At 39.4% G+C, this 25,368-nt stretch overlaps 1 protein-coding gene across 2 annotated transcripts; it reads right to left on the bottom strand.

Moving 5' to 3' along the window:
• Window positions 1–20,997, bottom strand: TRA2B (transformer 2 beta homolog). Of its 2 annotated transcripts, none has more exons than XM_050780256.1 (9): window positions 20,808–20,997; window positions 9,754–9,887; window positions 8,591–8,753; window positions 6,950–7,138; window positions 5,203–5,318; window positions 4,330–4,413; window positions 2,641–2,700; window positions 1,566–1,639; window positions 1–1,001 (listed from the first exon to the last, which is right to left on the bottom strand). In XM_050780256.1, exons 1-9 carry the CDS (start codon window positions 20,841–20,843, stop codon window positions 991–993), a joined length of 867 nt encoding a protein of 288 aa, XP_050636213.1. In that variant the 5' UTR covers window positions 20,844–20,997; the 3' UTR covers window positions 1–990. The 2 variants fall into 2 exon arrangements, with proteins under 2 accessions (XP_050636213.1, XP_050636214.1); XM_050780257.1 differs by lacking the exon at window positions 20,808–20,997 and adding an exon at window positions 14,761–14,944.
• Between the last annotated feature and the right edge of the window lie 4,371 nt (window positions 20,998–25,368).

The following is a 25,368-nucleotide window of genomic DNA, read 5'->3' on the forward strand; positions in this document are numbered from 1 at the left end:
TTTTTCTTTCCATTTGCGTTTATTTAAACACAGTTCTCAAAACATTTGAGTGAAATTGGGCCTCCTTTGGTAAGCAAAGGACCTGAAAATAATATTTAAAAAATGAACAGGCAAAGTCTTCAGTTCATCCATGACACAGGTGTAGTGTTCCCTTCTCTTATCATGTACTCTGAAGCACCCAGTTTTTTCATATAGTCTAAAAGCTAGAAGAACAAGAGTATATTTGTGGTGGAATGTATTGTCACTTGCTGATAACTAGTTGAAATACCATTATCCCCTTGTAACAGCTTTTTAAGAAACAGCCTTTTAAGGCATACACTGTGTAACTCTTCGTTTCTTATTTCCTGCTATACATATTACAGATTACATAAAAGCTGACAAATCCACATTTATATAAGCATTAAGCACTGGCTGTATTTTAAGGTTTTTAGTTCTAATACTAGCAGTACAGAGTTACAGAGCATAATTTTTAACATTTAGTTGCAGTTATATAAGTATGGTATGTTTCATGGACTGGAGGAAAATGGGCATTTGTTTTTAAATTTACTACTGACAACTTAATCTGAATAGTTCTGCTAAGCATTGATATGTTAGAAAGAAAAGTAAAAATCAAACTGTTTATTGTTGCTTTTTGCCATTTGGTAGCATTTTACACAGGCTTCGATCTTCAGAATACCCTGGATTCAGTAGAAAAACCTTTTAAATGAAGTTTTGTACAATAGAAACTTCTCAGCAGTCAAAATTTAGACTGTAAAAAAATACATGCAAAACATACTTTTCTGAAAACACTTAACTTTGAACAAAGCACCGAACTACACAAATGCAGAATGAAAACAGCATTTCAACTCCACCAAAAGTAGTCATCATAAAAGGTGTAAAAGTCACCTAACTTCACTAGGCACTGTTCACTTTTTAAACAAGAGACAATAAAAAATATTGTCCACAAACAATATCCCAGCTCTAGGGCAGGTTTCAGAAAGTCTTCATGCTTTAATAGCGACCTAGGAAGAAAAGAATGAACATGCTTTAATATTAAGTGAACTAATTATCAAATATACTTTAATGCTGAGAATTTCAGAATATTCTGCCATTAAGAAATTCCTATGTACCAGACCCCTCCACCCCCAAACAGAGAAAGACTTCCATGTAAGGATTACACTAGAAATGAGATAGCAATGTTGCATAACAGAAATTGCTGGGAAGTATAACTCAATCTGAGAGCTAAAAGTAATCCATGTTTCTGTGCTGTCCAAAAATTTTTAAGGACTCTTGAAAAGCTACTAGAGTTACTATTTCAGTTAGAAACAACAGGAGTCTCTGAGCCTACTCTGGCTCAGGAGGCTCTCCAATTTTTCCTTCTTAAAAAATAATAGGATTCTAAGGGTTGTTTCCATAAACTTTCTTGAACCAAAAAACCATTCAGGGTGTGTGCAGAATCATAGGTATAGATAAAACTACCTGAAAGCAATCCATTATCTGCAAAAGGGAACAGTTACTTGGTGTATTTTGTCACCAGAGCAAGCCATTCTACAACAATATAAACAATCATTAAGATAAAAACTTACGAGGTGAGTATGATCGAGATCTGGAACGTGATCTGTATCCTCCACGACTATAGTAAGGAGAAGGTGACCGCCTTCTATAAACAAATGTCAAGATTGTCTAAGTCTCAATAATTAGAGCAAACATATAAATTTATGACTATAAATACTGCCCTTTTATCAGTTCCCAAAAAAGGAAATGCTGCATGAACCTTTGATGTCTGTTTAAGTCTTGAGAATGAAGTACATTATCAGGCCCAAGTACCAAATAACTTTCAGGTCAAATAATCCTTGCTATATTTTAATCTGATTATCTCTTAAATTTTGTGAAGTATGATTAAGAGAGGTAAAAGAAAATTCCTGGCTGGGTGTGTGGCTCACGCCTGTAATCCCAGCACTTTGGGAGGCCAAGGCAGGAGGATCACTTGAGGCCAGGAGTTTGACCAGCCTGGCCAACATGGTGAAAACCTGTCTCTACTACAATACAAAAAAATTAGCTATGTGTGTGTGGTGGTGCACGCTTGTAATCCCAGCTACTTGGGAGGCAGAGACTGCAGTGAGCTGAAATTGCTCCACTGTACTCCAGCCTAGGCAACAGTGTTGCTCTGTCTCCAAAAATTAAAAATAAAAATGAGAGAAAATTCCCATACCATTCAATAATTCCAACAGCACCCTCATGAATACCCAAAACTAATTCCACAAGTACTTCAGGATTTAGCTTTGTGTAAAAAAAGCTGTTCATGTGCTATTAGATGCTTACAAAAAGCAAATAAAATGTAATACAAGAACATAATGACAAAAAAATGAGTTATTATGTGACTTTAACTTCACTTTAAAGTTAAAGTCACTTTAACATCACTGTACCTCATCAAGGTATAAAATGGTACCACTAAATAATAACCCATGGTAAACCCAATTAATTTTTATAAATATACAAAGATTTTACGTAGTCATTTAGTTTCCGTTAGAATATTTTCATGAACTTCAAACAGTATGATTTTGGGTATTCCACTTATAATTTACCAAAACATCAGTAGGCAAACATCTTTATGTGAAACTTTCTACTGTTGTACAGATGCTAAGTCCTCTCCTGGCGTACCTATAAATCTGATCCCTGTCTTGAGCAGCTCTCCATCCTCCTCCTCCGCCACCTCCTCCTCTGTGAAGACAGAAAGGCAACAGGCATTCCGTTTGCAAGTTTTAAAAAATGATGTCATTCATTTAGTAAAATAAAAACTTTCATACAGCATGAATGAGATGTTTCTTGCAGGTCAAGTGATTTGCCACTCTTTTTAGAAACCTGCATAGGGTTCTCTCTGGTGGCTGAAACGAGTAGTATTAGAACACAGAACATTCCTAAGTAAATGCTCTTCAAAAAAAAAAAAACAAACAAAAAAAAACACAACAAAACCAAACAAACAGCTTAATCTCAGTCTCAACAAATCAGTACCTTTAGTACCATTCAACAGAGTGATGCTTTAAATAAAAAAGGGTTTTCATGGGTGATAAAATGCTGAACAAGAATACACTTACAGACTCACTTTCAGACAATTATTAACAACTGTTAACTTCTTAAACATTACCAAATAATCCACAAAAAAGACATCTATACCTCAATACCATTATCAATGACAACAGTGGTCAATACTAACTGTATTATTTGACTTGTCAAATTACACATTTTGACAAAGCAAGGGAGGACCAAAATGTCACGATTTTACTTCATTCTTATCTTTGGAAGTATTCTCAAACGTATCTTTATTTTTAAAATATGATTGACATTTCCCTACCCAAACCCCGAAATACCAAATTTTTGGCAACAATAAAAAGCGACTTACCCTTGTCATACTAAATTAATGTCGTAAAATTATTCTCTGGACTCTTTCAAGGCATCAGTTTTACCTGCCCTCTAAGTGTACGATGCATGCATTAGAGATTCCAAGAAACTGCCTGAAAAGTAGTGGCTTTCCAAAATGGCTTATGAAATTTGCTTTTACAAGACTAAGACAGAGGCTATAATTTTTTTTTTTTTAAATTTTTAAGGTGGGGTCTTGCTCTGGTGGGAGGAGACTCAGATGGGAGTGTACCTGGCTCACTGCAGCTTCAATCTCCCCAGATTCCTGCCTCAATTTTTTTACAGATGGGGTCTCCCCATGCTGCCCAGGTCAGTCTCAAATTCCGGGGCTCAAGCAATCCCCCCGTCTCAGCCTATAATTCTGCTTTCATTATCTTTTTTTTTTTTTTTTTGGAGAGAGTCTCGCTCTGTTGCCCAGAGTGGAGTGCAGTGGTGCAATCTCAATTCACTGCAACCTGTCTCCCGGGTTCTAGCAATTCATCTGCCTCAGCCTTCCGAGTAGCTGGGACTACAGGCATGCACCACCATGCCCAGCTAATTTTTGTATTTTTAGTAGAGACGGGGTTCACCATGTTGGCCAGGCTGGACCTCAGGTTATCTGCCTGCCTTGGCCTCCCAAAGTATTGGGATTACAGATGTGAGCCACTGTGCCCAGCCTCATTCAATGTTTAAAAAGAATACAACATTTTATTATTAACATTATAAGTTATCATCTAAATCCCATTTATATTCTAGAATATTTGAACAGAAATCCAATTACACATTAAATTGATTAAAAGACACAGAACCTTAAAATCTGATTTACGCTTCTGCTCTGCATTTCTAGAGTAAAAGTACTAAAGCAAAGCTTTTACCAAGGGCTAAAACTTAAGCATAGTGCTGCTCTGTACACTACTGAGATTCAGACGTTGACCTTTCTACCTCATAACTTACCTGTATGATCTGCTATAGTAGTCCCGATCATCATAGCCCCGATCATATCCTCTGTCATAATAATCCCGACGACGAGAGCTGCCACTATAAAGAAAAAAATATCAGGTGACCTCCCTTATCTTTCTGGACATGACTTTTTATATCTGCTAGTAGGTCTTTTCTGACACATTAACTGGAAAATAAACATTATTCCTGTTAAAATTCTCACCTATATTGAACAAACATTGCCCTTTCCCCTGTTTCTACATAAACCTATTTTTAAAAATCTTTGGTTAAGGAGGCACACAGATCCTGCCAGATGTCAATCTGCATATCCCACATATTTCTAAGAGGAAAGAAAAACAGTATCACTTTGCTCTATTTAAGAAAATTTAGGCTGGGCGCAGTGACTCACACCTATAATCCCAGCACTTTGGGAGGCCAAGAAGGGCAGATCACCAGGTCAGGAGATTGAGAACATCCTGGCTAACATGGTGAAAACCCATCTCTACTAAAAATACAAAAAATTAGCAGGGCATGGTGACAGGTGCCTGTAGTCCCAGCTACTCGGGAGGCTGAGGCAGGAGAACCACTTGGATCCAGGAGGCGAAGGCTACAGTGAACCGAGATTGTGCCACTGCACTCCAGCCTGGGCAACAGAGCGAGACTCCGTCTCAAAACGAAACAAAAACAAAATCAAACAACAACAAAAACAAAAAAGAAAATTTAAAAGTGCACTTGACTAAGGTTTACAGTTTTACCTGTAATAGTTAAACTTAAATCAATCAACAGTCAAGTTTATGGCACAAATCTAAGTGCTGAACACTTTCCACTAATGTGTTTCTTTGATAAGTGAACAATTACCAATTATATTTATTTTGAAAATAAACTTACTAAGTAGGTCTCCCCATGTAAATTCCTGGTGTTGGTGTATGGGGTCTTTTTGTTATAGAGAAATCAACTCTGATCCTACGCCCATCAAGTTCCATTCCATTGGCACGTTCTTTAGCCTTCAAAAGACAAATAAATTGTTATATACATCCTGAACAAAGCCACTAATTATCCCATGGCTGAGTAAGGTCCCACTGCACACCTCAGTTAGGTGCATTAAGTTATCTTCATGTTAGCCAAAACATAAGGTCTACAACTTACAATGTGTTGTTCCCTCCACTAAATGTTCATTTGTAAAAGCTACTCATAAAAACGTGTAGCAATTATTTTACCTAACTATAATCCTGACAGTATTTCCAGCTCCAAAGCAGCACACAATTGGCAAATTACAGCCTGTAGGTCAAATCGGGCCAGCTGGCTGTCTCTGTATAACCCATAAGCTAAGAATTTAAATAACTAGGGGGAAAAAATAGTATTTCATGACAAGTGAAGAAACACACGGATTCCAAATTCCAGTGCCCCAAAATAATCTTTTATTGGAATAGGGCCCCACTCATTTATCTGGCTGCTGTTGGGTTAAAACAGCAGAGTTAAATAGTTGTGACTGAGATCCTATGATTCATGAAACCTGAACATATTATTTAACCCTTGAAGTTTTCTTAGCCCTTCTCTGGAAGCCAAAAGCTAAGACTGAAGCAAAGTCTTAAGTACATATAGTTTCTTTTCCCAGAGTCCGTATTAACAGCATACATTTAAAAAATAAAAATAACCCATTTCGAACACATTAAAGTTTATTCATAATTTGAGGAAACATCCTTTTACCTAAATAGAATTAAAATTTCTAATTCCAATACTATGCTATCTTCCAGTTCAGATGTTCAAGCTAGTGTTTATGCCCCAGAGAGTTTCTGGCACTAGAGATTAAGATAAAATTTATGCTATTTTCTGAGAGCTGTCACCCTACTGCAAAAATTTAATTAGAAAATGGGTGAACTCAAGCGAATCCTACTTACACCTTTGGCATCTCAATTTTTCCTAAAATGAAGCTGTGTATTTTAAGAGGTCTCTCCAAATCTTACAATTCCACAAAGTCACTCATTGTAACCAGCTGCATTCAGCTTTTAATTGTTCCATTAGTAGGTTACCCCTTTAAAAATTTATTGTTTAAAAAATTTTTAATTTCCATAAAGACCTACTTAAAGTGATTTTACCTGGAGCTCAATTCCTAATCTCAACATTGACTATCAGAGAGCTTGTCATTAAGTGTTTCTCAGTTTTTCCTCTTCTCTATACGTGGAGACGACTTTAGCTACCATCCTTTCTGTACCTGAAGTCTGAATTTCTTAAATGGGATCTAGCCTCACATATCTCGACTCCTATATTCTGCCTCAAGTCAAAATCCAAATATGACATCATTCACTTGCCAAAAAAGGAACATAACTTTGCTTTTGGTTATTTTCGACTCTAGAATATAAACTCAATGTAAACAATGACTACATATCCTGGTGGAATTGGGGTATAGTTGACCCCAGTAGGTGGCAACTAATAAAGTAGGTGGTAGGACCAACTTCCCCAAGTTATACAAAATTTTCTGTTGTTGTGCAGGTATCTCAGTCTCCACAAGAGGCTGGAGAAAAAGTTCGAAGTATTATTGACTTGTCCTTGTCCCTATCCTAGCAACTGGTCACTGGTACTTGGTGTTAACAACAGAACTGGTGGTTTACAAAGGAACAGGTCGACTTTTACTTACCTCCTTGGCATCATCTACATTTTCAAAATATACAAAGGCAAATCCTCTTGAACGCCTAGACTGCTGGTCATACACAATAGACACATCGGCAATGGGACCATATTTAGAGAACACTTCTCTTAGATCTCTTTCTGTGGTGTACAAGCTCAGCCCAAATACTCCAAGACAACAGTTAGGATCAGGATTTGCCTAGGGAAAAAAAAATTTTTTAAACTTTGGAAAGTTGTCATAAAATCAAAGTTTTTAAAAAAGGGAGCTATATACTAGCCAAAATGTCACTAACAAGAAAATTACGTAATAATTAGACCAAATACCACTTGGAAATTACAAAATTACAGCAAGTACTATAAGCATTTTTGGGAATGGGTAGGAAAAATGCAAAAGAAAAAATTTCAACCTTAGAATTAAATGGGGAAACAATCCCTCGTGCTGGTGACAAGCAACCTGCATCTTTCCTTCTATGAATTTACTCTGAGAAAAATCCACATATTCATAACATGACACACAAGGATAACTGGAACCACAGAGTCCATCAGCTAGAAAAAATTTTAATGTTGACACACTTTCCATTCAATAAAATGCTCTGAATTGATGAGCATGTATGGGTTGATTTTTCAAGAAACACAATGCACAAGTGTATATACATAAATGAAGCCCAAGGGGATGCGTACCAAACCATTTTACAGGTCATAAACAGCTTGCAATCATAAGAAACAAGAGTTGGCCAGGTGCAGTGGCTCATGCTTGTAATCCAAACACTTTGGGAGGCCAAGGCTGGTGGACTGCTTGATGCTCAGAAGAGTTTTGAGACTAGCCTGGGCAACACAGAGACCCCACGTCTATAAAAATACAAGAAGTAACTGGGTGTGATGGTGCATGCCTGTAGTCCTAGCTACCCAGGAGGCTGAGGTGAGCGGATCGCTTAAGCCTGGAAGGTAGGATGCAGTAAGCTGAAATTGCACCACTGCGCTCCAGACTGGGTGACAGAGTGAGGTCCTGTCTCAAAAAAAGATGACAGAGGAAAGAATAAAGAGTGAACCATATGTTGATAACATTCCAGATGCTGTGATGAATTTACCTAAAGATTCCATTTATTTCATAAATTAACAATTTACTAGGGAAAAATTCTACTCTACTGTAAAAACATTAAGTCCCCCCGCATCCTCCTCCTAAACCACTTGGATTATACAATGAAATCACAATAAATATCGCATTTGAAGTCTTTCATGAAATGTAAAAAACACCTTAACAACACCAAAAAGAAATTAGCTTCAAATTAAATGAGAAAGTTAGGAGAGCATCTAATTGGGTTTATGCAGCCTGGAAAAAAAGAGTAACGTTAGCATACAACTATATTTTGAACTAATGTGCTAATACTTTAGTACAGTATAGTAATGCACAGTGGGAAGTTTCTTTTGATGGGCTAAGGAGTTACATCATCACTGTGTCAGTATTATGCTTAAATGACAGGTAGCCCAAACGCAGACCCCTTCATGAAGATTAACTTAAAAGACAGTCTCAAAACACTAAAAAGTTCACTCAGGCACCCACTGCTAAAGCTCTATTGTCAAAATCAGCTCTAACTTTAAGAAAAAGTAAATTTAGGCAATTCACTGCTTCAAAACCAGTTTTTCGCCTTACCCGATTCCCAACATGACGCCTGCGAGTAGACATGGGAGAATGGCTGTGGCTGTGCCGTCTACGATAATCTCGACTGTAAGACCTGCTACGTGATCTTCTATGGGAGCGGGAGCGAGACCGTGACCGGGTATAATGCCTTCGGGAGCTTCTTCTGGATCTAGACCTGCAAGACAAAGACACCTCCCTAAGGTTACGATTGACAACAGATACTATCTTCTTTAAGTTTATTAATCTATTCTAAAGTTAAACTCCAAAAGAGGGAACAATCCAGGAATATGCTAACATGATTACCAACTTAATAGGATCAATACTTTTCTTCTCTAATGATTAAGTCATTTCAACTTTGCTAGGAAGCGTTCTAAAAACCACAAGCTCTCCTCCAGTATTTCTTCCAATTAAAGACACATCACTTATCTTTTGCAAATCAAGGCATGCAGTATTTTACTAAGTTGGCTTGTGCCTATCTTTCCCCCTCAGAAAACCATTTCTCTACTTTTCTGTCTCCCATTATGCCCATCATTAACTTAATACAGTAACAAAATCACAAGTATTCCCCAGCAGTTAAAAACAAAAACAAAAAAATCGAGTGGCTCTTGACTAACTAGAGTGACTCTAAGTTGTCATCGAAACCAGGACACATTTAAGAAAAGGGGTGCTGTTAATTATGCCTGACCACAGGCATAAACTGGTATTGTCCCAGGCAAACCAGGATGTGTATATATATATAGCCTACTCTTCACCAACATTAAAAAAAAAAAAAAAAAGCGCACCACGTATATACTTATTTATCAAGAATTGCAATTACTGAAAGCCAGTGTTCTGCAGTCTATTTGCCATACTAATAAGCAATTTACTTACATTCAGTAAATCCTCACAACCACCCTGAAGAACTGGTACTGTATTTCTAATTTGCCTTTTATAAAGAAGCTAATGCTGAAAGGTTATATAATCTGCCCAAACCAACAAAAATAGAGAACCCTGACTCCAAAAGCCCAGGCTCTTAACCGCTTTTAGTCTTGCCTCCCAGAACTTAAGTTCACTTCTAGTGCCAATATTTAATAGGCCAACAAATAATCTAACCTTCTCTAACTTCCTGGTTTACAAAACACGCACCAATTTCAGAGCTAAGAGTAACGAGGAAATCTCAAGACAGTCTTTCTTACCTAGATTCAGATCTGGACCTGGACTTTGATCTGGAACGCCTGGAATCTTCCTTGGAGCGAGACCTTGCAGGGGTATGCCTTGCAGATTTCCCCGATCCGTGAGCACTTCCACTTCTGGAAGCAGAACGGGATTCCTACACGTAGATGTTAAAAGTTTAATTTGCACACTTTCTGGGCAACTTTAAAAACAAATAAGCTGCTGTGAGATAAATGGCGAGGGACAGCAATCCCCTTCCAAGATAAGAAAATATAGGTGAGGGCAGGAACTGAGTATACCTGGTGTTTATAGTTTCATTGCTCCAAATGACATAAGTCAATTAACTTGTCCTTTCTTCCACCTTTTTGGAGCAGGGATAAGAATTATTTGACCCCACTTCCTTCAGAAAGGGGTGCCAAAGTCAAGCAGTTAAGGGAACTGTCCAAGGACTGTGTTTCAGAATGTTACTCCATAAAGACTAGGGTGAGACGGAACCTTATTAACTATGACACCTATACTTTATACCTATTTCAATCAAGTTGCAATCAATAAAACAAACCCTATAAAATTTATATAATTTACTTAAAAAAATAGACCTTGACCTTTCAAGTTATTATTTATAATTCAGTGATAAAAGAGATAAAGATGATGATCTCAGTTTCAAATCCTAGAGAAAGGTAGAAACCTAGTGGAAAGCAAAGGCTAGCGTGAAAGACACTAAACCCTGTAAAACCCTATTGCATCTAACCATGGTGGGAGGCTCCCTAAAAAACTGAAAGCAACCAGATGGAGCTACAACAGAACAGCGAACTACACACAAATAAGAGTAGAGAAGATATCAGAGATCCTTCACAGTTTCTCCAGCTAAATGGAGATGAGCCAGGGCAAACTTATGGGAAACCAGGAATTAACCTAACTTACCTAGTTAACTTAAGCACACATTAAAACCAGGGCAGCTAAATCAGGAGCTCCTAATCTAGGGCCCAGGAAGCGAAAGTGGATAGAAACTACATACAAAAGCCAAAGCTTTCCCAGTCAAAATTGGGATTGGCTGGCATGTTAAGGGGTGGGGGGGATCTGTAATGAAAATAGCAAAGGAATGGCTAACCAGGACAACTAGGTCATCAACGAGTTAAAGACACATAGAATTAATCAACAAAAGGTATATTAAGTAATGAAATGAAGGAAAAGTTCTGCCAAGGCACCAAAACAGCAGATGAGGAAGGGACAGAACCTACTTACTCCTCATCAGTCTGATAGGTAAAATTATCAAATAAGGCAACCTTTATTTTAGGTTATCCAACTTAGACAAAGTAAAGCCTGGTGAGCCTTTCTACTCAAGAGAGCAGAAATAGCAAGACTCAAAAGGAAGTCACTACATGGCATGAATCAAAGGTGAAGCTTCCACATAAAATTTAATCACAGGAGATTTCCTTGTGTGATACATCTTCAGAGTATTCTGGACATTCTTGAAAGGATAGAAGATAGAGGATTATTTTAAATTACACCTCAAAACACTTCAGAAGATAGTTTTGTGGTTTACAGCATAATGGAGAAAATTTGGATGATCCTTTGATGCTCAGGGAAAAAATGTATAATGTAACACAGAAGAGACAAATTAAAGTTTCAGGTTTAACAGAGAAGGAAAGGCTAACTCATCCAGTAAAATGAGTTCAGGTCTCTAGGCCCAGACGACTCTAGAAACGTTCAAATGACTTCAAGGCCATTATAAAACATTGGTGAGGTGACATGAAACGTGACAGCCTTTCCCCTCTACCTCCCTCCATGAGTGACTGTAAAGAGATTAAAAGAAAAATGATACCCTTCTTTATTAGTGAGGACAGCTGCCTTTAACATCAAGAAATGGTTAAAGGATGTAGTGATGCTCTGGGGATTCTAATAAATAATCCCTTGGAGTTCCCTATCAAGTATTCTGAAGACTCAAAAATGAGGGTGTAGTTTTTGCTACTTTTACCACAGGCAAAAATTAATACAGGTGAGAAAATAGAAATGGGGAACCCAAAAGTTGCTAAACGCCTATTTACTCCAACACTAGAAAGATTACCTCAATGGAAGTGAAAGCAGAATATGGATGTTTCACATTAAGTTAAAAGACTACCAATAAAGTAACTGTAGTTAACAGAAATCAGTCGGCCCAGGAATCTGAGTATAAAGGAAGAATGGTCAAGGTCCTCTTTAATAAGCTCCTGGCTTTATTTAACAGAAAAGCTTTTATTCTAAGCTAAGATGCTTCAGCAGCCTGTCCACTGAGGGAAGAGATACTACTCCTAACCTAGAAAATAAGACTTAATGAAGTTTTCTCCTTAAATTCCAGCAGATCACAGATATAATATTTGGGAAACCACAGTTTTCACTCAGCCTCCAAAACTAACGGACTACGCAGATACATTTTGTAAGCAATCATTTCTTAGGCCAGGAATAATGGAAATACCAGAATGCAAAGGCTTCCTTTTCTATACTGACACGTGTTTGGGACAGCACCTAAACGTCTCCACCTTTATCAGGGATATTTTCTTAAAAAAGTTAAAGCCTTCTGAAGTTATTTTGGCCATTTAACTGGCTGGGAAATACATATGCAAGGGAATAAAGCAAGCTTGTCTACAAAAAATAAGACCTAAAATTAGCACCCAAATCGAAAGCATAATGTTAACTTTAAATATTAATGCAGACAGGCAAATCTGTAAAACCAGTTGAGGAAGCCCCTAAATCTAAGGATACTTCAAATTCCACTGTTAGGGCTGACACGGTCAACACATTAAAACCACACCAAGAGACAGAACTAACTGGACACCACTGCCTCACAAAAAGGGACCATGAACCGAAAATTAGCATGAATAAAGCCAAAATTTCCCTGAAAAATGCTCAGGGAATCAATCAAGCTCTCACAGACTGGATCTCAGCCACATCCTAACACAAAACCTGCAGGGAATACATCAAGTAAAAATACAGCACACTTAGCCTTCCAACAAAATAATCTACATCTCCCTATTCTGAGAACAGCAACCACCTTACAAAAACGTATTTGAAAGAAGGAATCACCATCCAATCCCTGTATTATTTTAAAAACTGAATATAGTTTATTAGATTTAAAACAGTGGCTCATAAACACAGGTATGCACTAAACGTCTATAGCATTTTCAAATACAAGAACTCTGAACTGGAGTCTGTTTTTAGGTGGCCTGGAATTGGGCATCTGCATCTCTTAAAACACTGTGTTTATCATACTAGTTATGTCTGGCTTACTTGACTTAGTCAACTTCAGAAGTTACATGCTTCCTACTGATTTTTTTCTCTTGGCAAAGGTTACCTTCCTGAAACGCTGTCATCCCGACTTCCTTGCTTTGACTCCCCCTAGCATTAATCAGACCTCTGATTAAGGTGGTCTTTCACACACTGCCTGTTCTTAGGAACAGAAGCCGGCCTCCTCTTTATCTTCCCTATGGTCCGAGGAGGAGACACACTAGGACCCACAGATGCTTTGGTCAAGGGGGAAAACAAAAACAAATGGACACAATGGTCCACTAGCAATGTTTTCTCACCTTAAGTCTATCCAGCTTGGGTCATAACCGGATTCCAAATTGCTTTCTTTCCTTTAGTGGGCTGGGGGTTAAGAGGTATTTTCCTCTTTTGCACCCCAAGGACCTGTCAGGTTTCTTCATAAAAGAATCCATGGGCTTGGAATTAAAATATTCGTTCACATCACTTTTACCTCAGCTTCCTGCCTGCTCTTTGAGTAATTTGGAACATAAAAGTAACATTTATGTTATCATTAGTTTATCTATGGCAAGAAATTTGACAAAGGAACGCAAAACTTCTTATGAGAAAATTTTCTTCTGCTTGCAAGATACAGAAATAAACAGGCCTGAAAGCATCAGAAAATGGATTCTCTAAGAAATGCCATTTAAGTCACTTTCTCCAAGAGCATGAAGACCTGACAACTCTCAGAGAAAGTTTATTTCAGGAAGAACTGTATGAGATGATACCCTTGGCATTCTCAATTGGGTAGAAAACTGTTGGCTGGCTACTATTGGATATTATTTTGATATGTGTACTTGTCTCATCCAACTGAGAGTAACAACATTACAACAATCACTTGACCCTTCTCCTCAGCTAAAATAAAACACACAGAAAAGGAAGAGACAGCTTTTTGGTTGAATTTCTCAGTAAATGGTAGGGATGGGTAACCAGAATAAAGCTACTTTGTAACCTGTACCTCTAATATCACAGTAACTAAATGTTGATAGCAGAAAAGGAGAAATAGGAATGAAAGCATCTGCCACTACTGCAATTTGTATTAGCTATTCTGTTCACTCATGTGACCCACCTCTTCTAAGGGGAAGCTACTGTATTTTATCAGTAACCCTAGTCAATCAGCTGGAATAGGCATTAAACAGAAACAGAATTTGAAAAACCATCCCTGTGTATTTAGCAAATATGCATCTTAAATTTAGGGCCCAAATGCTCATAGATTTCCACTACTGCCATATGGAAAAAACTAACACACTAATGCCAAGGGGAACTATTTTATTCAATGCTTTGTTTGGATTTTGGGGGTTTGGTTCCATAACCATCTTGGTGACATTCTTTTGAAAATCGTTTAACAGAAAATATTCTACTACACATTGCTCAGTACTGAAGGAAAGAGATCAGTGCAATCTAAGAGTCCAGGGAGGTGGCAAAGACCACTAGTTCCAACCCTGGAGGTATTCACTCATGCCCCAGGACCAGCAACATTAGATAGGTAAAATGTTTATCTAGAGAGGACAACATGAAGCCCACTGTTACCCATGCTGGAGAGCTCATTGCTGCCTGGTGCTTGACTACTAAATATGGTTTTTTAAAAATTGCATTTCAATCATTTGACTAAGCAGTTAAAATCAGAATTACCTAATTTAAACGTTTCCCCTGGAAGGCACTTCTTTACCCTGTATATATTTTCTTCTATTAAACAAATAATGCATGCATGTTTAGCAAAATATACAGGGACACATAAACAGACTAGTAATTACTTAGCGTAGTGCTTTCTGATTCCAGATTACTTCTTATCTTAACTTCATTTTTATTTCTTTTCTTCATTCTTCCGTTTCAAATTCTGACTTCTTTCATCTTCCCCACTTCACACAAATTGCTCAATATTCTACAAGTGGGACTTCTGGTCTGATAATTAGCATGCATTCTTTCTTTTATTTTTTCAAATTTCAGCTTCACTTATTCCTGAGCTTCAAATACTCATTTATAAAACTTGTCAAATGACGACTTCCGCATTTTCCTTCTTCAACATTAACCTTAATAGAAAAAGAACAGGATGAAGAATATTTTAAAACTCCAGGATAAAATCCAGTGCCAAAACTGAAACTAGAAAAAAAAATCCCTTTGTTGATTTGGATTAAAAAAGAAACTAGAATATGCAGCTCAAAAAACTGAAACTACATAGTTTTCTGCTGGTTCTAGAATATATGGTAATCAATCTCATTTCTCTACTCCAAATAGATTTATCATGCTTAAATTGAATGTGAAGTGCGCCACTGAACATTTACTGTTCATTTAACATTTTAAGAACTATTACATTTCACACTTCTTATTATATTCAATAGAAAATAGGTTAAGTGTCAAAAGCACACCTCTAGTCAAAAAGTGACACATTAATACATAAGTGCAAGAAAGGAAAGCACGGACAATTCATTTGTACGATGACAAAGGCTCAGGGTTGAAGAGGTTTACAGTATTGTGACTTGTCTAGGTAGGATAAAGAAACGTATTTAGCGTCACACACTTTTGTTCTGTATTTGAGTTCTGTAGAAAGACGGTGTCAAGGAACCTGACAATTTGGAACTGAAGTGTAACCCACCCCCTGGAAAAGCTGCTCTAGTGATATTTTATAGTATGAATCACAAAAAGACAAAATCAAGTCAACCACCTACAATATGCCAGTAGCTATGAAGGAAAGCAGAACAAACTTGAATCCAACACTGGTATTTTCAAAGAGTTTTGTTGTACATTTTCCCCCTCAATGAAGAAAATATTAAGTCTTCTGGGTGTCCAAAGGAGAAATACTACTTTAAAAGGTGGCACTATTAAAATTATAGCTCACCTCAAATAATTAAAAAGATTGAATTCAGCTGATGTCTAAATGTCTGAACACGATAAACAAAATAAAATAAATACTGCCTCCATATTTATTTTGAAATCATACATTTCACCTTGATGATCTTTCATTTGTCAATTATTTCCTCTCCTAGTTTTTCCTCCTGAAAAAAATGTAAGGCTTTGTTAAAAAAATTGCAAGTCTTTATACCTATCTGGGCATAAAGACAACCATTGTTAACCTGGCAAGTGCTGGGATGTCTTTCCTAACAAAAGGATAATTTCCAGTCTAGTTTTAAAGTCAATTATTGTTTAATCCAAAAATTTTAAAATACATTTTTATTTAAGGGAGTTACAGTAATTGGTTTTCTTTAAATATCCATCACTAAAATGCAATGGGAAATGTTTTCTGGCAGCACAAATGTAATCGTGGAATCAGAATGCCCAAGCAGGTTTCCTTAGGGCCTCCTAAAAGTTCGATACAAATAGGGCACTTAGATGCAGAAGATACAGGAATAGAGGCCATAGCTGTAGCTATCACAACTGTTTCCAATATGGATACCTTCCCGCTGTTATTTCATTGCCCCTTCCTAACCTGATTCCTTCTCTTATAGTCTAAAAACAAAACCATTACTAAATTAATATAAATATTAGATTTATTTCAACTCAGCTAAGTTCGAGTGGCTACTTTATAAAACCAGAAGACCAACTATTGGGCTAATGTTATATACATTTAGTTAAGAGATCCTAGTTAGAAATAAACAGAAACTTGTCCTATCAACACATTTTTGTTAAAATGTTTCTAGGGGATACAACTGGAATCCATTTAACATTAAACATGCACAAACTCATTAAGTTAAGCGACAAGGCAGTATTTTAAAAATTGGGAGGGATGGGGCAAAGAAAAACTAATTAATCCTGTTATGGAAAGGTCAATGCTCATGTCAATATAGTAAGGACAAAATGTCTACCAGAAGGGTGAATGGATAGATAAAATCCTCAAAAACTGGAGAATAGTGTCTGGAAAAAACCATCACCTGAAATTAGTTGTAGGACCGTGCTTACAAAAACTCTCTTGCAAATATAGCACAGACTCTTAAATTTACATTCATAAAACATTCAGTACTCCCCAACAAAAGTATTAAGTATCTTTTGACTTTTCAGAAGACTGCCTTTTAACCTAATTTCTAACCACAAAAATTAAAGAGAAAAAGGGGCCCCTCATCCAAACTGTCACATAACAATCTACGTTGATAACATCAATCTCAGTGTAACCTCCAAAACCCAATTCAAAGCAGAGATTTTGGGGGAATTTCAAGACTGTAATTTGCTATGGTGAAGAACTTGCTTTGGCTTGCAGTTTAAAAACAATACTAAGTGATTTCAATATCTAATTCTACATATCCCACACCCCCAAATACTAACATGGGTCAAAACACTTAAAATTCCAAACATCAGTCACCATGCCTTGTTAACAGTCGCATATGTAAAAACACTAATCAACATAAAACATAACGCTAAGGCTCAATAAATATACACAACTGTAGCTCTGTCCTAGTCCTGGGCAAAATAACTATGAAAGCATTAATGTTTACCACCTAGATTTGAGTTTCATTGTAGAGAAAGAAGGAAAAAAGGCTGTGCAAGGCAAATCCCATTAACACTTCCCCCACCACCTAAATTCCTCTTCAACCTTTTGGCAAAACCAGTGGTACTTACCTTATAAAATCACTTGTAATGTCAGCTTGAAAATGTCACGTTCTAGTTCCAGACAATATCCACAATATTAAAGCATTCTTGTTTAAAACCAAGAAAAAAAAAATATTTCAACCTGGTTTCAAGAGACTGATAAACCTAACCAGACTCACAACAATACAATTTCCTATTTGACAGTTCAATCCTTTAAAGGAATTTGGTGAGATGGCTACAATTCTTTAGAAAGAAGTAGATTCAGAGATGTTTTGAAAATTAGAATTTAGAGTTCAGGAGCTAAAACCAAGGAATACAAAAAGATATCCCAAGATTAAGCAGAAGAAGAGAAAAACTGCAGAATTTGAAAGGCAGTTTGATGGGCTGGTGTCCAGATGCTGCTATTCATCTCTAATGATAAAGATAATGTGCCTATGTTGCAAACACATCGGTTCTACAAAAATTAATAGCCAGTATTCTATCAGAGTATCTGCTGGGTCAAAACATTTTCTTTAACATCTAGTGCATACATCAGTATCTCCTTAGTTTTTGGATTCCTTTAGTAAACACTCACAGAAACTCGTTACAATGTTGAGGGGGTCAGAACATTACACCGAGTGCCAGACCAACATACAAATCTCACACACCCTACACGCTGTGACCACTATTGGGCTCTAAAGATTACCCTGCACTTCTAAACTTGCTATCAACTTTTTATTTAAGTTCTTGTAATTGTGACTTAACGGCTAGGAGTGCCTCTCTTTGCAAAGAAAGGGTGCTAGTCAACCCCTTTACAAAATGCAAGCAATTTGGGGGGAAGAGGCTTGAATCTGGAGATGAAAATGAGATCTTACTTTTGAAAGTGGTTTGGCTAGATCAGGTTAAGTCTGCTAATTAGACCCCTATAGACAGATTTTAGTGTAAATCTATTACCTTTGAGATGGGGGAATAAATCCCACAGACCAACAAGGGATGAGGGACACACCAGTTCTTTAAATGTTATTACAACAACAAACTCCTAGTCACTGGAAAAGGTGGGGCACAGAGGGGTGGTACTGTCTTGGATTAGAGACAGATAAATAAGGGAGAATCTCACTGATTTGAAGAGATTAGTGATTTACATTAAGACCCAGTCCAGAAGCCTGGAGTTGAATGACACTCATTTTTCTGGCTCCAGAGAAGCATCATACAGGCATGTCTAAGATTAAACTGTTCCACTGAGCTTTATGGTTTTCCCAAGCTTGCTTTGGAAGCCTGGACACGTGTTTGATTCAGGTGTATTCCAACCCTTAAAGGTTCCAATTGGAACACAAACACACAAACACCAAACACAACAATATGGAAGTACTTCACAACTTTTAAGTTTAGAGATCTCGGCCAGAAAGCGAAGACTCACGTAATGAAATAATTTCAATTTTTATCACATTAAGTTAACCTCCCTCTCACAATTCAAAGACTGTGAAAAACACAATGTACTTTTACTAGTAAAAAGATAACCAATCAGAAAATTTCAAATTTTCTCGACCCAAGTCTCAAACTGGAACCCAGTTTCAATTGTTTCCTTTCTCATGTAAAATATACTAATGAACTCTTTGGGCAATTTTCCATTCTCAAGCTTTCTTCACGTGTATTCAACCGAGAGCTCCTTTAGTCAGAAGCCAGTCATTTTGTATTTCCGAAGGAGTACAAAAGTACTCAGTAATTGTTCTGTTTAATAACAAAAGACTTTGACTAGTTTTAACAGATTCAACTGCCAAAGAACAGAAGTCACGACTTTTTAACAACTTTTGAGCTCAATCCCAACTTTGTTACCCAAGAAAGCAAGAACTTAAAAAAAAAAATCTGTAACACTCGTGACGTTGCAGTCAGTCAGCTCAGGGAAAAACATCAAAAACTAAAAACTCCATGCTCTTCCGAATATGTAAACGCAAGGCTTGATTAGCTCAAACCAAATTAAGCAGTTTGGGCTCCAAAATTACACAGGAAACTCACGCTTCATCACTGAAAGTTTCTTCCTAAAATACTCTAACGAATCATCTAAAATCTTAATCAAAAGTTTGCTAAGACATTTAATAATCTTATTTACCTGATAAATCATATTCAGATCTTAAGGCAGCTCTACCGACAAGGGGAAACTTAGGTAACAATTTTTTTTTAAAGCACAAATTATTCCCGTAACAGCCTCAAAAATCAATTTCTATGGTGCTTTGCTATTACCCTTCTAACAGATTTCTCTTAATTCTAGCAAGCCTCGTATCTTCGCACCATTCAATGCTTTCCGAATCTAATACCCAGAGCCTCACAGACCAGCTACGTATGCTTCTTAAATCCTAGAACTGTCTTGTTCCTGGAATTCAATCAACCCTCACTAAACACCTTTAAAAGGTGGAAACTTAAGGGAAGGAAAAGTGTACCCAACACACGCTGTGGTTCTAAGTATTAGAACGCCTCAAAACAAAGGAAATAACGGCGCCGTAAATTGTTGCCCGCCAATTTCTCCTTCACAATCCCGTGGAAAAGCGATGGCCACAAAATAATCTTAGCGATTTTGTGGTCTGTCCTAACAGAATACTGATACAGACTTTTGCCTGGGAAGCCCTTTATCAGAGAAAAGCGCTTCATTTAGGCCAAACACAAAGCCCTCACGCAATCCCCTCCACCTAACGGGCCCAAACTTAGCCTCAGATTAGCTTTCATCTTAAGAGGCCCCAAGGACATCCCAGACTCCGTCCTTTCCGTGGAGGCAAAGACGGTCCTTCGTTAACTTAAACACCTGCCCAAAGACCCCAAAGAACGTCGTCTGTCTCATTCCACCCCACCACACGACCTTATGAAGCGCGGCCCGCGGCGGGTCGAGCCCGCGTTGCCGCGCGGCTCCTCCGCCATTTTGTGCCTCTGGCAGCGCGCCCAGCCCGCCAGCCCAAGATGGCTGCGGCGGACTTTCGCAGGAGAGCAACGCCGAAATAAGATATCGTTCCCCTCCCCCAACACCGCGGGGACGCAGCGGCCATTTTCGTCTTCCCCCGCTTATAACGGGAAAAACGGCCGTCTCAGGCAGAAGCCACATAAACCCGCCGGTGGCCTCCCTCCTTCACGACCAAAGGCACTAAGGCACTATCCACAAGGGCTTTTTTTGGTTAAAAGCTGTCTCCCTTGCCTGCCCTCCCGGCTTCAGACTTCGGAGCCTAAAACGCCTCTGCCTCCTGGCCCGAGGCTGATGGGCCTAGAAAAAGATGCAAGGAGCTAGGACCACACAGCCGCCCCCTACAGCAGCTCTACGTACCCGCTCGCCGTAGTTCTGCTCGCCGCTGTCGCTCATGACTCCTGGCTGCTGTCGCCGGTCGATGTGCTTCAATCGAAGCTGCCAACCTCTTGCACCTTCTTTAAGGAGGCTCCGCCGCAGCCCCGCACGACGCGCCGGTCGCCCAGCAGCTCAGTGCCGAACCGCTCCGCACCGCCTCCGCACGGGCTCTAACTCTACCGGATGTGACGCGGCCCTCCTTAGCCAGGCTCCTCCCCTCCCAGAAACGCGCGCTTTCTTGGCCTCGCCCCTCCTCGCTCTGCCTTTCCTCTCCGGCAGTAGCGCGTCCCGCACAGGAAGTGACGTGACCCCGCCCCTCGCAGGGCCCCACCCCCGTTCCCGGGCCTCTATGAGGCGGGAAAGCTGGCGTGTCAGTTGGCCGCTGTGGTGGGCGCCACGGGGCCACGGTGATGTCACCAGTCACTTCTGAATCCCTTCTAGAACTTTCCAGGGAACCTGTCGACATTGCAGGGAGGGAGGAGATGCTGTTTTCCCCAATCTCAATACCTTTCTCCGCCTTATTAGTTTCTCGTTTTGTGTCTTTTCTTTGTTAGAGAAGTGAATGTTCGTACACTGGGTTCTTCATTTTGTCTTACTTGTAGATATTTCCTTCCTGCATACGTCTTCGTTTAAAAAAGGTCAGATCGGCCGGGCGTGGTGGCTCACGCCTGTAATCCCAGCACTTTGAGAGGCCTAGGTGGGCGGATCACAAGGTCAGGAGTGCCAGACCAGCCTGGCCAATATGGTGAAACCCCGTCTCTACTAAAGATACAAAAAAAATTAGCCAGGAGTGGCGGCGCATGCCTGTAATCCCAGCCACTCGGGAGGCTGAGGCAGGAGAATCGCTTGAACCCGGGAGGCGGAGGTTGCAGTGAGCCGAAATCGCGCCACTGCACTGCAGCCTGGGCGACAGAGCGAGACTCCAGTTAAAAAAAAAAAAAAATTAAAAAAGGTAAGATCTTGATACACAGGAATCAGACACAATATCTATTCTGAAGTTAAGAAATAATATGCTAGAACCGTTAAACACAATTACAAACTGTAAGTGCTAGAGGCATGTACAACTACAGGGGTGTCACAAGGAGGGAACATTAATTCTGCCATTATGTAAGAGAATATGTTGGATTATAGTGAGAAGAGCCAAAGCCCAAGTTGGATACTTTTTTTTTTGAGACGGAGTCTCGCTTTGTCGCTCAGACTGGAGTGCAACGGCACGATCTCGGCTCACCGCAACATCCGCCTCCCGGGTTCAAGTGATTCTCCTGCCTCAACCTCTGGAGCAGCTGGAATAACAGGCACCCGCCACCACACCAGGCTAATTTTTTGTATTTTTTATAGAGACGGAGTTTCACCATATTGGCCAGGCTGGTCTCGAACTCCTGGACTCAAGCCATCCTCCCACCTCGGCCTCGCAAAGTGTTGGGATTTACAGGCGTGAGCCACTGCCCCCAACCCCCAAGTCGGATACTTAATTCCTCTACACTTCAGTCTCCTCATCCATTGAAAAGGTGGTACCTGGCTGATGAGGCACTTTGATACTGGTAAAGGGCCATTTTATTTTATTATTTATTTATTTATTTATTTATTTATTTTGAGACAGTCTCGCTCTATCGCCCAGGCTAGAGTGCCCTGGCTCATTGCAATCTCCGCCTGCCTCCCAATCTCAAGTGATCCTCCTGCCTCAACCCCATATCCCCAACTCCTGTTTTTTTTTTTTTTTTTTTTTTTTAAAAACAGCTTTATTGAGCTATAACTCACCTAGTATGCAATTCCCTTATTTAAAGTGTACAATTCAAATGGCTTTTATTCACAGAATTGTGCAACCATCACCACAATTTTAGAACAGTCTCGTCACATTAAGAAAAGAAACACTCATTAATAATCATTTTGCATCCCTCCTCCTCTCCACTCCTCACAACCCTCCCAGTCTTAGGCAATCACAAATCTTTCTTTCTCAATAGATTAACCTATTCAGGATATTTTATATGAGTGGAATCATATAATACATATCTTTTGTAACTGGCTTCCTTAGCATACCTTTTCACGGTTCAACCATGTTGTAAAATGTACTACTATTTCATTCTTTTTCATTGTCAAGTTATATTCAATTGTATGGATATATCACATTTTATTTATCCATCATTTAATAGACATTTGGATGGTTTCCATTTTTTAACTTATGAATAATCCTGCTGTAAACATTCATGTGCAAATTTTTGTACGAGCACATGTTTTTAGTTCTCTTAGGTATATACCTAGGAATGGAATTGCTGGATTGTATAGTAACCCTACGGTTAATCTAGGGGGAAACTGCCAAACTGTTTTCCACGGTGGCTGCATTCATTTTACATTTCACACTGCCACCAGCAGTGTATGTGGCTTCTAATTTCTCCACATCCTCACCAATACTTGTTATATTGCATTAAAAAAAATATAACCACTCTAGTGGGTGTAAAGTGGTATCTCAGTGTGGTTTTGATTTGCATTTCCCTAGCGATAATGATAATGCTTTCATGTGTTTATTGGTGGTTTGTAGATCTTTGGAGAAACGAATATTCTGATGATTTGCCCATTTTTAATTGAGTTATTTATCTTTTTATTATTGAGTTATAAGGGCTTGCAATTTGGCTCTTGGTTGGTGTAAAATAGTCATCGGGAACAGAATTAGTATTTGAGGTACCTGAGACCCAGAGATTTGGTGATGACTCAAGTGTTAAGTGACTAAATAACTTTTTTTTTGTTGAGACGGAGTCTCGCTCTGTGGCCCAGGCTGGAGTGCGGCGGCGCCATCTCGGCTCACTGCAAGCTCCGCCTCCCGGATTCACGCCATTCTCCTGCCTCAGCCTCCCGAGTAGCTGGAACTACAGGCGCCCGCCACCGCACACGGCTAATTTTTTTGTATTTTTAGTAGAGACGGGGTTTCACGGTGGTCTCGATCTCCTGACCTCGTGATCCGCCCGCCTCCGCCTCCCAAAGTGCTGGGATTACAGGCGCGAACCGCCGCTCCGCTAACTAAATAACTTTTGAATGAGCTGTGCCCTTTTCCTGAGTGAGAACACCTGTAATCCCAACACACACCTAAACCTGGACTTCTACTCAGATCTCTGGCCTTATCTTACTTTTTGGTTTAGATTAGATCTCTTGTTTATACATTCTTGTGGCACCCCTTGACATTCATATTACGACTGTCATTAAAGAATAATAATTATATAATTATTCTATTTTCATTATTATTTCTTTGCGTGGTTTTTTTTTTTTTTTTTTTTTTTTTGAGATGGATTCTCTCTCTGGTGCCCAGGCTGGAGTGCAGTGATGCTATCTTGGCTCACTGCAAACTCTGCCTCCTGGGTTCAAGTAATTCTCCTGCCTCAGCCTCCGGAGTAGCTGGGACTACAGGCGCGTGCCACCACGCCCAGCTAATTTTTGTGTTTTTAGTAGAGACAGGGTTTCACCGTGTTAGCCAGGATGGTCTCGATCTCCTGACCTCATGATCCATCCACCTCAGCCTCTGCACTCCAGCCTGGGCCACAGAGCGAGACTCCGTCTCAACAAAAAAAAAAGTTATTTAGTCACTTAACACTTGAGTCATCACCAAATCTCTGGGTCTCAGGTACCTCAAATACTAATTCTGTTCCGGACGACTATTTTACACCAACCAAGAGCCAAATTGCAAGCCCTTATAACTCAATAATAAAATCCCAAAGTGTTAGGATTACAGGCGTGAGCCACTGCGCTCAGCCCTATTTTCATTATTTCTGTGATTATGGCTTTTATGTCTGTCTTCCCCACTAGATAGTAAGTTCCTTAAGGGTAGGGCCGGTGCCTGTTTTGACCACTGCCTTATATGTGGTTTGCCTGGCACACAGTAAGCCTTTAGTAGTACTTGTTGAGTGATTAAAATAAAGCAACGTATGAATTTAGAATTGATTGGGTAGGCATCAGGGTGCCTTTAGAAGTCCCTGAGCAGGAGACTAACTTGCTAAAAGTAGGCAAGATTGTCCCCGCAAAGGTAGGGAGGTCAGGCTGGAGGTCTTGTGTCATTCATGTCTGTGTCTCCAGCATCTAGCACAGGGCCATGCTGTTGAATGAGTGGCCATGTAGGATATGCATCCAGTATTGTAAATATGAGGCAGTGAGGATTAGATTCCCAAGGCAGCAAGAATGAGGACTAAGGAGGGAGTAAAGAGACTGTGAAAGGGTGGGCTTGACTGGCCAATGTGATAGGAATATGGGGAAAGGGATAGTCAGAAATGACTGTAAAATCTTTGAGCCCTAGGCTGGGTGAGGTGGCTCACATCTGTAATCCCAGCACTTTGGGAGGCTGAGGCCGGTGGATCACCTGAGGTCAGGAGTTCGAGACCAGCCTGGCCAACATGGTGAAACCCCGTCTCTACTAAAAATACAAAAATTAGCTGGGCGTGGTGGCGGGCACCTGTAATCCCAGCTACTCAGGAGGCTGAGGCAGGAGAATCGCTTGAACTTGGGTGGTGGAGGTTGCAGTGAGCCGAGATCACACCACTGCCCTCCAGCCTAGGTGACAGAG

The sequence above is a fragment of the Macaca thibetana genome, chromosome 2 (assembly GCF_024542745.1).
Source record: "Macaca thibetana thibetana isolate TM-01 chromosome 2, ASM2454274v1, whole genome shotgun sequence".
NCBI lineage: Eukaryota > Metazoa > Chordata > Mammalia > Primates > Cercopithecidae > Macaca > Macaca thibetana.

Coding starts and splice junctions, on each gene's coding strand:
- TRA2B (XM_050780256.1), bottom strand. CDS start 20,843: ATGAGCGACAGCGGCGAGCAGAACTACGGCGAGCGG. Junction 7,139..8,590: donor GGCGTCATGTTGGGAATCGG/GTAAGGCGAAAA, acceptor TTTTTTCCCTAG/GCAAATCCTGATCCTAACTG. Junction 2,701..4,329: donor TACTATAGCAGATCATACAG/GTAAGTTATGAG, acceptor CTGTCTTCACAG/AGGAGGAGGTGGCGGAGGAG.